General features: G+C 38.8%; 1 protein-coding gene across 1 annotated transcript in view; it reads right to left on the bottom strand.

Moving 5' to 3' along the window:
* Positions 1–306: 306 nt before the first annotated feature.
* The window catches only part of NUP210 (nucleoporin 210), a 69,419-nt gene continuing 52,485 nt past the window's right edge, over positions 307–17,240 (bottom strand). The window contains exons 30-40 of the mRNA XM_005239338.4: positions 16,100–16,274; positions 12,197–12,372; positions 10,608–10,825; positions 9,933–10,069; positions 9,045–9,165; positions 7,587–7,733; positions 5,259–5,509; positions 4,450–4,669; positions 3,790–3,885; positions 3,535–3,618; positions 307–2,242 (exon numbers count right to left, since the gene is read on the bottom strand). Coding sequence (XP_005239395.2) covers positions 2,142–2,242; positions 3,535–3,618; positions 3,790–3,885; positions 4,450–4,669; positions 5,259–5,509; positions 7,587–7,733; positions 9,045–9,165; positions 9,933–10,069; positions 10,608–10,825; positions 12,197–12,372; positions 16,100–16,274 — 1,726 coding nt within the window. The 3' untranslated portion in view covers positions 307–2,141. The remainder of the gene's footprint in view (positions 2,243–3,534; positions 3,619–3,789; positions 3,886–4,449; positions 4,670–5,258; positions 5,510–7,586; positions 7,734–9,044; positions 9,166–9,932; positions 10,070–10,607; positions 10,826–12,196; positions 12,373–16,099; positions 16,275–17,240) is intronic.

The following is a 17,240-nucleotide window of genomic DNA, read 5'->3' as shown; positions in this document are numbered from 1 at the left end:
GAAAAAAAAAGGAATTAACTAAGTGGGAAGTCTGAACAAACCTGGAAAATTAAGAGCTGCTTCTTCAGCCACTGCTGACTTCAGCAGGAATTGAAGATTCTTAGTGAAAACCAGGAAAAGCCCATGACAACAAACACTAGGTGAAAAATTGTCAAAATATTTAAAAAATTACGTTGTCAACAGAAGTGAAAATTCAGACTGTAAAATCACGGCTGCAAATACCAAGGGGCCATAGGAGGTCAAGTACAAATAATATAGTCCAGTGCTAAATTCTGAACAGCCAAAACACAAGAAAGTTCAACAGTATACTAAAAGAATCTTACAAAGCTTTATTAAATAACAGATACAAATAACTAATTACATCCAAACTGTCAATTTTAAGTAGTACTAGCATGTAAGGCACAAATTCTCCAAAACTAGCCAATAAGTTACACAAGACTCCACATAATAGCACGTAGCAATGTAACCCTTTTGTAATACTGCATGAAACCCGAACTGTATGCCATACACTGTGTCTGCATTCCATTCCTCTGACTACTTGCCTGCATAGTTCTTCAGACAACATATTTTGCATTAAATATTTTGCTCTTTGAAATAGAACAATTGCACTCACTTTCATTATGGTCCTTTGGAGAGTTCAGACAGGCAGAATATTATTCACAATTAAAACTGTGATACTTCTCATACGTAAACAAAGCCCTTATCCAATAGCCGCAAAATACTGTTTATGGATTAGAATTACTGTAATTACGATTATAATCCTCAAAACAAAGGATTCCAACTAAGATACTTTCTTCCCCCCCATTATTCTCACATTATTCTCAGGCAAGTACTTCAGGACTAAGTATTGCAACAACGTTTTTCTTCTCATCTGTTTAAAAGTTGAAAAGAAGTTCAAGCCACCTTGTTTAGAAACTAAAATACATCCAAGCACACAGTGATCAACTGCCTGGTTTAGCAAAGTACTTTCTGAAGTACCCAGAATTATGTATTTTTTACCTATGTGTCTTATTCAGTTAAGAAGAAAACCAAGAACTCAATCAAAAAATCCCCACATTAGACACTACATTGTATTTTACAGACTTAAAAATAAGCACTTATTAGTAGATATTACGTTTCAAATATTCTAAAGTCTGGTCGTACCAGTAATATCTTACTGTATAGTTTAAACGAAGGTACTAGGTGTGGCTGTATCAGTTTGTACAGAAATACACCAGGGACAAGCAGATTGAATCAACTGAAAACGTCACTAACCCTAGAGTGTGACATAAGCCATTTTCCACTGCCACCAGATGACCAGTGGTAATAAAAGGAGGCTCAGTTTCAGGTACTTCGTGTGTGAAATGACCTATGAAAATGTATTACATTTATATCAGAACACAGTTAAGATAATTGCCTTCAAATAAAAGTATTTACTACCAGGAGAAAGGTCCTCTTCAAAGGCACATGCGTTCACATTCCCAGTTCAAAAAAGTGCTTACAGTAACAAGAAGGGAATACTGCAGCTGTACCCAAAGGAAGACACAGTAAGTTTTGGTTTTAGTTTTTTTGTTGTTGTAAAAAGCTTCAAATTATTCACAGTTGTTCCAGCATTCCTAATGTTAAAACAGCAAATTATGATGATGAATCACATTGTAAGGCTAAACATAATAACACTTATCAGTGCAGCACATTCCTGAGTCTTTGGAACTCAAAATAAAAAACTAGTTCTACAAAATATATAATCCTTCATATTTTTGGCTCATATTTCATCTGTTTTTCCATTTCCCTTTTTTTACAAAGTTCATAAAAAAGAAAGTTATCTTTACAAAAAAAGTAAATACATTTTTTATCACTATTACTTAGACATAACTTCTAGTTGCTTAGAGCGCAAGAAAGCTAGCTTAGCATAAACACGGCTTTTTGTCCAGCCATCAACTGAGCATAAAACATCACATAAAGTAAGTTTTAGAAAACTGAAGCACTGACAAAAAAAAAAAAATCAAAGAGCTCTAAATATTAAAAAAAAGAAGTAGTTACATTCAAGAGATAACTCAAATTATATCAAAACTGTGAAAGTTCTTAAACTTGCTCTTGTTAAAGGCACTGATTTTTATTTTGTTCTATTTTCCTGGCCTACTTGAACAAGAGTCCTGCTGTCTTTAACGTGAACCATAATCAGTGCTCCAGAGCGCAGATGGTGGGCTTGTTTTCCTGCTTGAGGACTGAGGACTGAAGGAAAGCACAGGTGATACAGAGAAACCTAAAACACAGGGGAAAAGGAGAAAAAACACAATCATACTCAGGAGGGTGGAAGAAGTAAGGAAACAAGTAACTGCTGTTGATCATCTGCTGGAACACCTGGCAAGCAAGTCTAACGATCCATTCAAAGTGAAATAACCCCCCTAGCTTATTGCCTGTTGAAAAGACATCTTAAAAGCATCAAGATTTTATAAGACTTCCTATTAAGGAGTTTAATTGAAGAACTGATTAAGTCTGACGAGCACACACATTTCACCTCAGCAAAAAACTTGCAGTTTGAATTTGCCTTATTTTATCTGAAGCATCAGGCATGTGTTTTTACAAACAGGACTGCAGCTCACCATAACTTAAATACATCTGTAATCGTCTGATTTTTATCTTAATACCCATGGTTAATTACAGATCCTCCAAGTGAATGGGTGTTTTTTTGCGTATTTCTGAATAAGTTTGATTCTGCAACACTGCAAATAGATAAAATGGGGAATAAATATGACGTCAAAAAATACAGATAAAACATGACTGCACGATCAAAAGCAGTGAAGGAATAAACTGTTCCCTGAGCAACACAACATTCTTCTACAGACTTGTGCCCTTTACCCCCTAACATTTGCCCTTCCCTGTCCTCTTAGAACAGACTCATAGGAAGTTTAGGTTGAAAAAGAGCTTTAAGTTCATCGAGTCCAACCATTAACCCAGCACTGCAAAGTCCACCACTAAACCAGATCACTAAGTGCCACATCTACATGCCTTTTAAATACTCCACCACTTCCCTAGGCAGCCTATTCCAATGTTTGACAACCTTTTCGGTGAAGAATTTTTTTCTAATATCCGATCTAAACCTCCCCTGGCCCCAGCCTACAGTACCTCACAGCATGCGGACAGCACAGGAGATGCAGCACGTGCTGCAGCTAACCTGATGTCACATGGATTGACGCATCAGCCTACTGCTGCCAAGCTCTTTGTGCCAAGCAGCTGAACTCTGCTTTACTTTCCCTCAGTAGGAACAAAATTGTGCATCTCTCTCCTCTACCCATCTGGTGATTTGGATGAATTCTTACACTTCTAGCCCATTCCTTGTTTCCAGTGCAGCTGAAGCTGGCTAGGAGTTTCCAAAGAATTACCAATGGGCAAAGGAGAGGTTGGGGAACAAACTTCCTAGGAACAGGCACACTGCTTGTTGTAATACATTTCAGTACCCAAGCTTTCTCATAGTCCTACCTTCCTACATTAAATTCCAATGCGATAGCTAGACTAATCAATTAAGGCACTTATAAATGGGTAACAGCTGCTTACTGTTCTGGCTGTGTTGAGGAGGTGTCCTTGGGATAAATGCTGGGTGACTCTGCTGTTCTTTTGGTGAACAAACTGCATGATAGGCTGCAAGACATTGTTAAAAACCAAACAAATAAACCCCAAAATCAACAACAAAACAACAAAATAATTTCACATGGAAAGATACAAAGGAAATTATTCCTTTGTATTATTACAGCTAATGCATTCTAAGAAGTTGTGGGGAAAAAATACTTCTGCAATCTTTCATTCTCTTACCTATAATCATAACAGCTGTCCCTGCTAATAGTGCAAAAAGCGTGAAGAACATTACTTGATAAGAATCAAGAAAGTGCTGGAACAGACTGGTTCCATCTGTAAAATCGATTAACAGGAGACAATATTGAATTAAAAGAGCATCTTCACCAATCTGCTTTAAAGGTTACCCATTCTTAACCCAAAATGAAAAGCCAAAAGAAGGTTTTTATTTATAGTAAATAAGTGTAATCAACTTAGATAATATAACTTTGATTCTAATGACTATTTCCAATGCAGTCTTCAACATCTGCCAATAATTTTTTGCATGTTCTTTACTTTCTCAGCCCCAAAATGCTAATCTGTTTTCAAAATAACAAGGCATGCTTGAGAGTAAACAAAAGCAGAGCAAAAAGAACAAAATTTCTTTCAGATACTTTAGCACGGGGATATTTATGCCAACTTCAACAAAATATCTTGGGCTGACCCAAAAGGAAAATACATTCAGCTTCACACATAATGAGCAACTGTATTCAAGTTTTCTGGTCACAACGAGCAGTTTACCTGTCAGTGAAAATATTACCTGCCAGCTCAGATTTTAATACACATCAAATTTTATAAGCTCATGAACATAATGGATGTTAGAGGTTTATTCTGGCATATGAAGTCTAGAGATAAACTTACGTCTCACTGGTGCACTGGTTCTGTCAGCAGAGTAAATCACTGTCACTGGGATAGTGATAGACTGGTCAGTCATGGGACTAGAGACAGTTAGAGTGGTTGATAAGGATCTCTGGCTTGAAACTCTTGGATCAGACAGACTAACAGTGTAGACTACATAACTAGGCAGCCCGTAGGATTTCTCTTTCTCAAACACTTTCACTGTTGGTGACCCACATTTTACCTGCCGAGGAAAAGAAAGAACCTGAAACAGACTGCTTGAGTAAGCACAGAGCATATCCATCTTCCAAGCCACATGTCAGAAATATGTTATTCCACACAAACATACAGCAACTCACCCCTTGGCAGGAGTCAGATCTGGTTGTAACTTTATAGTGACACCAGCAGCACCTGACCCCTGTTTATTGTGAAGGTTTCCCTATTAAACAGTCACTTCTGTGGGGCTGGGCTAACTCCACACAGGCAAAAAATCAAAGCACCCCTTACTGTGCTACATGAACTGTGGGCAAACAAGTAAGTGGGCAAGAACCTACCTGTGCTGCTAGGGATCAGGAAGATTTTCTGCTTCCCCACCTGTGCTCTGGGGTTAACACATCCCAGCTTGTGCACAGGTGAGCCTGACACATTTCTACTACCCCAAAACAAGAGCGAAAACTGAGAAGGAATACATTCCAAGATGAGTATTTCCAAATCATCTCAGGAGCAATCTTGACATGGTAAAGGTGGCACAGAATGCCTTTGATTAGAAAGTTGCATGTAACCATTCAAAATGCTTTCAACTGGGTTGTGAGACTTTCCAGCAATACACTCACCTCTAAGGTATCAAGAATTTCAATGGCACCAAATATTTTCACATCGGAGCTTGGGTAATGGTTGCTTAAAAGCATTTCTGTTTGGTCAGCATAAAACCCAGGATTGAATGGCACCTCGGTGCTGATCTGCTCCCCAGCGAATTGGCTGCCTTGGATTGAAGCTGTAACTCTGAGTGCAGTTCTGCTCATGCTGAGATGCTTCAGCTGCTTGTCTGTAAGCCTGTGCATTGTGATGGAACAGGTGTAATGTCCTGTAGAAAAAAAAGCGGTTTGACTGTGAATTGCTCATCTTTGTGGGTTTTTTTCCTCCATGCAGAGTGAGATTTCTGTGATATCTTTAGAGAAGGGCTAAAGGTAGTGGTAGAATTCAAACCGGAAGATCAGGAGTGCATAGGTGAATGGGACAGCGTGTCTGCTGGTCCAACCATTGGCGTCTCAGTACTAAAACAGAAGATATTTCTTGTCCCAAATTAAACATCATGGTAAACACATTGAAATGACAGTTCCATGTCATATTTTAATGTGCCAGTGAGGCTCAGTTCCACTTTGGATATAACATTTATGCTAATCTTGATAGCAAGGCTTTACAGAAAACAAAATTTCATATTCTCTTCATCTAATGTTAAAATTTCAGTCAATTACCATTGTCATCATCAATTCTGTGGAAACATGGTTTATTATTTATAAAAGTTTCTTTAAAAGGTTAGATATTCACCATGTTTCTAGTCTCTCATGGGACCTATTTGTCTGTTATTAGCAATAAAGATAGTAAAAAAAAAAATCCCCCAGTATGGAAGATACAAAGGATAAGTAACAAATAGGACTTGCTGGGTACGTGTTTTCCCCGTATTTTCTTTCCCTAATGAAGTAAAAGAGACAGCCACTATTATTCAAAGTATAATAGTGTTTTACAATGCGTGCAAGGGCTAATCTAACAGATAATTAATGTTATTTCCATACAATCCATGGTGTTATTTTTTGAATCATGATACAGTTATGAAACAGTAACACATGTTGTAGATTTCCACAATTTTATTTCTATTTCTACAGCATCTGGTAATTTCCCCTCCTTTTAAGTCCCAGTCCATGTTGTTTTGGGGATACATAAGAATTCTACCTTTCATAAAAAGTTACAGCACTCAGGTTGTGCAGAAAAGTTTGAAAGCATGATAAATTCCAAAATGTTGAAACTGAAGAATACAAAGAATTAAAAATTTATTATTAACACCCAATTTTCACATTTATGCTACTTCCCTCATTTTAGTCACTGAGGTTAGTAATACTGCAGTAACTTCAGTGGCAGGGCTTTTAAAAGGCCAACATCAAACAAAAAGTATTTGACTGAGGAGCATAGATTGGTGAAACCCAAAGACCCTCAGTATGCAGACATTAAAACTGATTGCTTTTCTTATCCCTAGTCTTAACTTCCACTGCATTTCAGTATATGGTAAAGGCCCTGATGTACGGCAAGAAAACACCTAGAAGAGCCACTAGATGTTTACAGCTGCAGAGATCCCCAGTATCTGTCACATGAGTGCTCATTTGTACTAGCTGAAGGATAAAGTGTTTTGCTTCCATAGTTTAACAAATAGAGGGCCTGATATTTTTTTTCTGAGTTGTTATACACAAGGCAATCTATTTTTTGTATGGTTCAGCTAGAGCAGGGGTCCTCAAACTTTTTAACCAGGGGGCCGGCGCATGGATTAAGTGGCAGGCAGTCATCTGCAGCTGCTTGGTTTCCCCCCCAACCCCCGGCGGGGGGTTCTGTAAATACCAGGGGCCAGACTGAGAACCCTGGGGGGCCGTATCCAGCCCGTGGGCCATAGTTTGAGGACCCCTGAGCTAAAGTATGGCAGCTGCTAGCTCTAAAGTATGCAAACCCAGTATATTATGTCTACATTCTGCAGTATCATTTCTGTCTCAAGGTACCACTATTGTCTACATATTTACAAATATATGAGTAGTAATGTGTAAAATTAGGACCTAAGTTTTCAGTCAAAAAACCATATCAAAGTTTGTGTGCCCCCGTTCCAGTAAAATAATGCTTCTGCATTTCTTCTTGACTTACTACTACAACTCTGAAAAACATACAAAATGGGCTGCCCGTGATTTCTGGCTTTCTCTCAAAACAAATAAATGTTTTTTTGTAGAAAACCCTAGAGTTAAACAAGGAGAGTGCACACACCAACCACACTCTGAAGCCTGAGATCCTACACAGCAAAGCTCAGAGGGTTCAGAAGGAAATCAGCTGGGTCAAAGGGCTTTTGGACTAAACTACAGCAAAATTCAAATTGTCTGCCTGGAGTGTGGCATCTTGTCTCACCTTACCTGAAACCGCATCAAATCCAGGTTCTGCTCTAAAAATATGACGTGCTGGGAAATCAAATGCATCATTGTTAAAATCTAGATGGCAACTGATAATGGACTGTGGTTGTAATTCAGTAATGGCTTCAATCTGAGCAGGCAAGCACTCCCCTAAGGGGTAGAAAAAGAAATATTTCTAATTAATTAGAGAAGAAGATTATAACTAATTAACTTTTAATTAATTAAAAGCAAAACCACATCTTGAAATACCAGGTTATTCTGCCACCTTCTGAAATAGTTTCACAAGGTTAGGATGATCTTAAAATAGCTGGAAACCATAGACAGCTGTCCTATCTCTGGTCTAATCCCAAAGAGACAGCAAATGAAAATTTTATATGTTGTGGTGGTTTTTTTGACAGGAATTATTTATTTACAGGAAAGAATGAACTAGACAGAGTTTTCAGCTCAGATGTGTCTGTTGAATAACTTACATGATCCTGGGAGTTTCGATTTATATTTCAGTATCTGACAAGAAGGTTTTTTGGTAGGCTAATAATTTACATAAGGCACAATAAAAGACTATTTGAACAAGTTCTAAGTGTTAAGCTAAAAACTAGAAGGAAGTATAATCAAAGAAAATACAGCTTATTAAACAGAGGGCACAATATGACACTTAGATCTTTCTATTGATTGTAATTGCTGATAATTTCTGTAAAAGACTTAAGGATGTTAACTAAACACCCTCAGTGTTTAAATAATAATAGTGAGAAATAACAGTAACTTCAAGAACATAACTGGAATTCAATATATAAGCAACCAGCTGAGCACCTATTAACTGCTTTTTGATATAATCAAAAATTACACTTCTATTATCTATCAATTGTATGAGTTGCAAAATCTTAATAGCACCCCAGAAGACATTTCAAACTCTGCAACATGGCCCTAAGATTCTTCTAGTACTGCTGGGATTCTGGAAAGGCTCTAGAGGTTCATAGAGAACTTGCTACACCAGCTTTACAGACCCATAACTGAGCTATGGTGGTTTTTGTTTGTACCCCCCTCGTCCCGTGTCGTGTCCCCTGTCACAGCACTCTCCAAACCAGCCGGCTGCAACAAGGTCTTTTACCATCTCATACCGGCACACTCTTCATGCCAGTCCCTCTGCTGCCTCCTCCTTGTCCCTCCTCACCCAGGGCGGGCTCTCTTCTCTCTGCTTCTTCCTTCTCTCTCTTCCTCGGCTGCTCTCTCTCCATTGGCTCTCAACCCCTTAACAGAACCAGCCACAGCTGCACCTTGTCTACATCAGCCAGCCCACCGCCCCTGAAGCCAGCCCACAGCTGTATATTATCAATGCTAATTAACCTGCCTTCACTCCTCTACAGTCCCCCTCCAAAAAAACCCTGTAACACAAACCAAAGCCACCTATCATGGATATACAAATGTGTAATAAACAATAAGCATAAAGTTATTTTTTCATCATACCTTGCAAATTTTTATTTCTTTCCCCAATTGAAACTATTATTTTTGAGGCTTCAACTCCTTGTAAACTTTTCACTCCACTTACATGCCTTGCTGTAGTCCTCTGAGGTATATTAATCAATATCTGAAAAAAATGAAGTACATTGTTAGCAAAAACTTCCATGTAACATAAAAATTAAGGCAAAATCAGATCGGATTGACTGTGAAATGCACACATCCTTGTACGTATAACAGAAGAGAAGACTCCAAGAGGTCGTGTTTCTCTTTGTAAGAAAACCTACATTTCTCCAACTGTAGAAACTGCCTTTCAAGGCAATTTAAGCTAGTAATTTTTTTTTCTACCCAGCCCCTGTAAGTGAATAGACATAAAGCTCTATGTCTAAATTTTATTTAAAAACAATGTCTAGTGTTTATGTTAGCTGATACAGTGAACTGTGTCAACAATGCAACTACACACCAGATAAAATAATTTGAGTAGTTCTGATCAGTGATGCATAATAATACGGTATGATACTTCAGAAAGTTCTTGTTGGCATCTCATTCTGCAGGAAAATTTCATTCATAAAAGCAGCCACACTCAAAAATTGTTTAGCATCTGGAAACAAATTAGCCAAACAAAGGAATCAAAACATACCATTATAAGAACAGTATAGGCAAAAAATAGAAACTATTTGGCTAAATTTTCCTCCTTAACATACTTTATTAAAAAAAAACATGATGTGTTTGGACACATACCAAATACTTTCCAACCACTGGCATTTCTAATACTTTTTCCTTTAATGAGAATGTTTTGAAGTATTTATAACAACAACGGTAGAATACGTTTCTTGTGAGGGTCCACCGGAAGCAAAATAACTTCAGCAGTTCTGGCAGGATTTAACAGTGCCTCACCTCCCTGTATGTTTTAAGTAATCCAGGAATCTCGTAATAGATGGTGACTGCACCAGAATCCCTTGCCACGGCTACGCCAGTCTTGGAGTCGATTTGAAGAACACTACTTAACGAGGAGCTCCATATGCCCGGCAGGCCTGAGAAAACACACCATTTGGACACTGTTCAACGGATTTATGCTAACTGAAGCATTTCATTATCACATTGGTGCCTGTATGGACGTACCCACTCCATGGGCAGCACAGGTACACATACTTCCCAATTAACAGAAACTAGATTCTAGGGTCTCATGTGGTGGAAGGCTGGCAGCCCAACACCAAACTGACTTGCAGTTACTCTGAAAAAAAGCCCGTTAATACGAAGAATCAAATACAGTGAGTGAAGTTTGACAGTCCTGAACCCGCATGACTCCTGTAAAGAGCAAGCCTTTCAAGCTAACTGAATAGAAATGTCTGGAGTCTGATACTCATTAATTCAATACAAGTGGCATATTGCATGGTACAATTAAAATTAGAGGAGTTGATCAAACCTATTTTTACCATTAACAAGAACAGTGACATTCGATTCTGAACAAACATCATAAATTATGCATTTAATTTTTCTGAGAATAAGAAAGAGTTACACTGATGTCAAATTATATAGCTGCAAAACCACAGCAACTGAAGTGCTGCTTACCTTCTTGGTTTATCAGTGAAGTACTCAAACAGAGAACGTCACCCACCACCACATCTGTGAGTTCAGGAAAAATAGTGTGTTGCACAGGAAGTGGGACATAGTCTGCAATTCCACTGTTTTCTGCATCCCAGACCTTAAGCAAGGTCAAACCTACATTTACAGTCCGGATTACAAACGTGTTGTTTGTGGCTCCTTTCCCAATCTGTACAAAGTCATCCCTACAGAGAAAAAGAAATGCTTTTATATTAGGGCAAGTTTGCTAATGTCATTATCTCCACAGTAAACAGTAGGTACTGAACTCTTTTTAGATGGTTGACTTCTTGTTTTCAGCAATAGTTACCTTCTAATGAAGTCTGACAAACTAAGGAAAATATCAAAGTGATTTAGGTGCTACTGAGGCAAATTTTAGTTCTCACATCATTATACTGGGGCAATAATAAGGTCATAACTTTGTACAAGAACTACTTCCCAATTTTAAGAATTGTAGAACTTTAGAAAGAGGTGATCTGTCCCTTTTTCCCTTTACTCGGGGAGTTAAGAACCAAAGCCATGTAAACACCAACATGCAGCTTTCCAGCCATAACTTTAGAAAACTAAATCACATTTGACTGCGAGTTCTGATATTTACTAAAATTCAGCATTCCCAAATGCATGGACAAGCAGAGCGCTTGTAAGCGCACCCAGCACAGAGAAAGCCACCTTAGCAGCACCACGCAGAGACAGTGAGCATCTTGACAGCAGCAGAGGCAGGTCACCACAGTGCTGCACCTGAGGTCAATGAGCAGTGCTGCTCTGTCTAGGGCTAATTATCCCTGTGCTGAAGCAGCTCTGTCACATCTGTTTTGGAAGCTAGGGCAGTGTTATCTCGGGAACCTCTGTATGCTACAGAACTTTCTTCAGATTGTTCAGATAGGAGAAAAGAGGAAATCTTGCATTCAACCCCTTCCCCACCCCCCCCTTTTAATCACAATCACTGTGTTATAACTGCAAGATGCTCTACAGAAAAAAAGCTACGTTAGAGTAATGGAATTAGTGATTGTTTACTAGTGACCAAAGAAGGTAGTTTTATAATATTTATTATTCTTTGAGGCAGAGACCGCAAGGCCTTCTGAGGCTTGGCTCTGCTGTGCAAAGGCTGTACAAGCATATCTGAAGAGACAGCCCTGATCCAGAATGTTCACCATCTTATATAAGACTTAAGTGAGTCAAGTAACAAAGCACTAGGAGAAAAGAGGCAAGATGAGGCAAATGCTAATAAGATCAATTGTTTATATAGGCCACTGATGTATGTAATCTGATGATTCAGAGTCACTTAAAGCAGAAATGTACCCCAGCACGCCCCTCTGGGGATCACGCTTATCTGGGCAACTTTCCACTTGCTAGAGAATATCGATTGTTAACTACAACTCTTCTTTCTGCTACAGTTCCTCTGAAGACCGCAGAGATGAAATCCTTTCTTTGCTAATCCCAGCCCAAGCCGTATCTTCACTTGGTATCTCTGGAACAATCTTTGTTCCTTGCTGTGGCTGGGCTATGTGTATTTGGCTTTTTTTTGTTCTCTATAATTAACACCCATGGTAGATACTTACCTGTTTGTTGCAAAGTTGAGCACAGAATTATGCGAATGAAAAGTATCTCCAGAGTTATCATGAAAATGGACTGTAAATGTCAGTGTCGCACCCAGGGGGAGAGCCAATAATGCCTCTTTGTTTTTTGTGTGCAGGATAGGATTCATGGAGATTCTTAGGTATGAAATGGGGTAGACCTGTAAAAACATGAACAGCGAAAAGCAAAATTAAATTGCATTTTTTGATGCCTCTATAAAAATAAACTATTTGTCAATCTATATGTTGTCAATAAGTCAATCTATATTTTTAATAAGTCAATCTATCTTGATATATCTATTTATGTCAATGTATGTGGTTTTGTATATTTTTATAATACGAATCCTATTACCTAGGATAGTATTCTTACTATGCAAATATACAAAGCTTCTTTTATGAACCATCTGCTGTATGTTTAGCCATGTGACAGTACTGAGACATGGAGATTTTATTATCAGTACATACATTTTGCAGAATCACGGAATAGCTGAGGTTGAAAGGGGCCCTCTGTAGAATATCTAGTCCAGTCCCACCTGCTCAAGCTGGGTTACCTAGAGCCAGTTGCCCAGGACCGTGGGCAGGCAGGTCTTAAGCATCTCCTAGGATGGAGATCCCACAATCTCTCTGGGCAATCTGTGCCAGCGTTCAACAGCCACCACAGTAAAAAAAGTGCTGTCCTATGTTCAGAAAAAATTTCAGGTGTTTCAATTTTTGTGTACCCCCTCTTGCCCTGTAATTGAGCATTGCTGAGAAAAGTCTGGCTCTGTCTTCTTTACACCTTCCAATCAGATATTTCTTAGTGGTTTTCTCCAATAGCACTGGGAATTGAAGCAAGCAATAATGATGTAGAAACACCCATAACATATCAGAGACTACATTATTATCCTATAAATTAAAACTGTTAAGACTCCCTGGATATGCAAGCAAACACACGGCCCCTAGACTTCTCTCCCAGTAATTCTTGCAGTAAGAAGTGTAATTCATTCCCTAGTTACCAGAACAGGAGTAACTTGCAATGTATGTGAGAGCAAGGGGATGAAAAGGCTGTTGTTCCCCCAGTTCCCCTGCACCAGGTGGGAAAACCAAGTTGATACATACCATTTCTAACAGCCTTGGCTCTGAGCAAAGGTTTGCCCAGCAGAGGAAGGATGAGCAATAGCTGCAAAGCTGTTGCCTGGCAATCCTTGTCAAGGAGCACTACAGACACTACGGACTGCTGCCCCTCAAACAGGTCTGCAGTGGGCTGACAACGGGGCTCCCAGAGGTGGGAAGGAACACCCCCCACCATCTTCCCTCCTGAGTCGTGTGCTGGGCTGGTTTGCCTGACCCATCACTGGGCACACTCGCCTTGGTACTGTTGGCCACATGATGCTGCAGCCAGGCCGTCCTCTGAGGCAGGGACTGATAGAAGCACAACAGACAAAAGCAGTCAGAACTGGCATCTGACCAGTCCTAACTGGTCAGCAGGCTGCATTTTGTTGCCTCAGTGCTCAACCAAGACACAAGTTAGGAACTGCTTCAAATTCTTCAGGAAAGTCTGCTAGATTACCCATATGTGCACACCCCCACATTTTTGCAGTAACACTCCAACGAAGGAAGTTTGAAGAAAAAGATTTTACAACCATTTTGTTTTGTTTTTAAATAACATATTACAGGTCTTCATTAACTTATCTAGGTTAACTAGCAAAATTACCCAACAAAAATAACTGTATCTGTTCTTTCTGTTACAGCTGGTGGAAAATAAATAATGGAAGGAAAGAGACAGCAAAACCCCTCAAATATACGGAGAAAACTATTTTAGAAGAAGCCCTCAAGGTTATATTGTAGGAAAATCCCTTTTTTTCTGACCTAAGCAGCTCAGCCAAAATGTAAAACTCTGCAATCTGAAAATGTACATGTCAAACCTTAAAAAGGAAAGGACAAATTTGGCCTCAAGCAAGTAGCATCTGTGGTGAATCTGAAAAAAAAAAAAAAAAAAAAAATCCCAACCACCCACCCAAAACCAAATTAAAAAAAGAGTGGCTAGAATATCAGTATATACAACTGTCTTCTCCACAGGCTGATATAATCTGTTAAATATCAGCCCATACAGTCATCTGCCCAACTAGCTGAGGTTACAAGCCAACAAGAACGCCATTTCCCTGAGATATTTTCAAGCTTCATTTACCTTAAAATCTCGGAAATTATCCCACAAGGGACAACTGCTGAATTTAATACTGATGAAAGCAGCTATTTACTGTTAAATCATCTCAGTTTTTAAAGTATTTTTTATTTAAAAAAATAAAAAATAAAACTTGAGTTGACTACAGTTGGTACAGGCAAGTGCTTAGCTTGCTTCCATGCTAAGCATACTGTCACTCCTTACCTCCACTGTCCTCCTCGGCTTATCTAAGACAGCCTCTTTTTGAGCAGAGTTGAAGGTCTAAGTGTTAAGTGATGCTGCTGCAGCAGTTTGATTCTTAACTGTGTACAGTTGTAAACAGACAAAACAAGAACTTATGAAAGGAAGAACGGCACGAAGGAGAGAACTCTGTCTTAGAATGACACAACAGATTCAAGATCATCTCCTGTCTGTCACAAGTTTTTCTACGTGACCTTCAGCAAAACCACTCAAACTCTCCCTCAGTTCCTCAGCCATAAAATGAGGGCAGCACTGTTTGACCTGACGAGGTTACCGTGACGTTAAAAATATTACTTCCGTAAAAGTACTATAGTCCTAATAAATACAGGAAAACAAATCAGTTGTGCAAGATCCTGAACAGAGATGGTTCCTACTACAAAGGGCTCACAAGCTTCATCTCATAATGCACTGACTCCACAGTTCTGCGATTTCCTGTATACCGAAAGAATGCACAAAGGGTGACCTTAACTTCAGTACCACTATAGGCTGAGTAGATGTCATTTGAGCCAACCCCAAACTCATTAGATGTCTTTCACTTGCCAGATCCAGCAGTGAAGAGAAGAAACAAGGTCATCTATAACAGAGCTGTAGAATTTCACTGCCACCACCTAGCAGCAGGAGTGGCATTAGTGAAACTAAGCCATCATTTCTTTTTTCATTCTCCACCCAGGAGGACAGACCTACATGCAGTCCTACAGACAAAGCTGAACATTAAGGTAAAAAACATAAATTAACAAAACTCCAAAATCGAGCAACTTCACAGTAATAATAATAATACAACTTGCAAATAATTTAAAGTCAGCACTCAATTATATGTTTTTCTCCTTTAGTTGGGACATAGGAAAGATGCTGACTGAGTAAAAAGGGATAAGAGGTGGAGCAGTGCGTATCTCAAGGCTCATCTCGCCAGATGTAAAAAGTTCTCGGCACAAGGACTTTTAAATAGAAATGAAGGACACGCAGTCTCTTATGTCCCAAATGCCTGACCAGTAAGATATACATTAAACTTCACAGAACAGCATTCAATCAACAGATGTAGTTTTGAGAAAGAAAGATGTTTCATTAGCCTGGAAACAAACTGCTGAGTTTTGCTACAGATTTGTCCTTCCCTGAAGCATCCATATTTTGGTGTCTCTTGGGCACAGAGGGCAGCGTTGGACATGCTCCTTGCCAGCTCACCAAATACAGGCAACAGCAGCTAAACTATTGCATCTGATAAGATAGGCTCTCTCATGCAGAGATTCTCATTCTATGTAAGAGCTGAACTGCTGGGAAACAGCAAAGAAAATAAAATTTTTGTACAGTTACATCTGTAGTATCTTGAAAACCTAGGTATCACTTTGGTACCTTGCAACAGATGCTGCATTTATATTCATTACTCCAGATGATATTTACCTTTATCATACACTGCAAAATGCATGTTTATGACATTAACATCTTTTTTGATTTGAACTTCTGTAACTGCAAATAAAGAGAGATGATACTACCTTAACAGCAGCTACAATGCTCTGGTTGATCCCAAATGATTCTTGTGAAATCACTTCAATTGTTGATGATCCTATCAAAGACCCAGAGTTAAGGAAACCTCTCTCATCGACTTTTACAACAGGAACTTTATGTGGTCCATCCAGGACACGATAACTCAGTGAAGCCACTCGGTCCCTGAAGAAAACAAACACATGAAACAGAAAAAAAAATCCCAGGGGACTCCCTTAAACGAGTAAAACCATCTTTACACCCCCATAATTTTTGGTAATTTTTTTTCCCCATGTATCTTTAATAAAAGCTCAAAAGCCTGTGTTGTAGTTTAAGAAAGAAAAGTTTCAGTTCTGATTTAAGCTTACTTATCTGGGTTTAGGCATGTATTAAAATCTAGTTTCTATCTGCTGCCCTGCAGTGCCATCATTCCTTGATAAAAACTTGATTCCAAATAATAATGGCTAAGGCTACAACACGCAGCTTCTGCCATCATTTTCTGTAAATAATATTTAGAGGGAGATTAGTTCCCATGACCAATGCTAGCATTAGAGATAAAGTCAGGGACTTAAGTGGATCTCATCAGTTTCCTGGAAATGGTTTTGTACACAAGGTTAATCTTTGCAATAACTCTCTCCATGGTATTTGCATATTAATAAAGTGAGCAAATACAAAAACTGTAATTAGTGGGCATTCTGAGACATTAGCAATTTTTAAGTATCACTTATCACATCTTCTAAAAGATCTATAAATTATTACTTTTTTCCGCTCTCCCAAGCTCCTTCATTGAGCTAGAAATACTCTTAATTTATCCAAGGAAAAAAGCATTAAAGCTGGATTTTAGTTGCCATTTTCTTGGCAACAGCATAATTGGTTTTGGTGGTGGAGTTCGGACATACCAGCTCCGACACTGGACAGTGAAGATGGGACAAAAATGTACAAACTGGTATCTAGCAACTTAATGACTAATGGATCAGAAAAACTGCTCAGTAGAAATAGTGGAAAAAAACATTAGTGACTACAAATGACAGGGCTCCTATATAATTTTCAGAAGCAGATGCTGAATGACCATGGTCACTGGAGCTGCAGTGAAACTAACTGTTCCCTCCCCTTAAAATGTAAATGCATCTAAAGCCTCACCCACAGCCTACC

The sequence above is a fragment of the Falco peregrinus genome, chromosome 5 (assembly GCF_023634155.1).
Source record: "Falco peregrinus isolate bFalPer1 chromosome 5, bFalPer1.pri, whole genome shotgun sequence".
In the NCBI taxonomy this organism is placed as follows: domain Eukaryota; kingdom Metazoa; phylum Chordata; class Aves; order Falconiformes; family Falconidae; genus Falco; species Falco peregrinus.
This window is presented reverse-complemented; position numbering and strand designations above follow the sequence as displayed.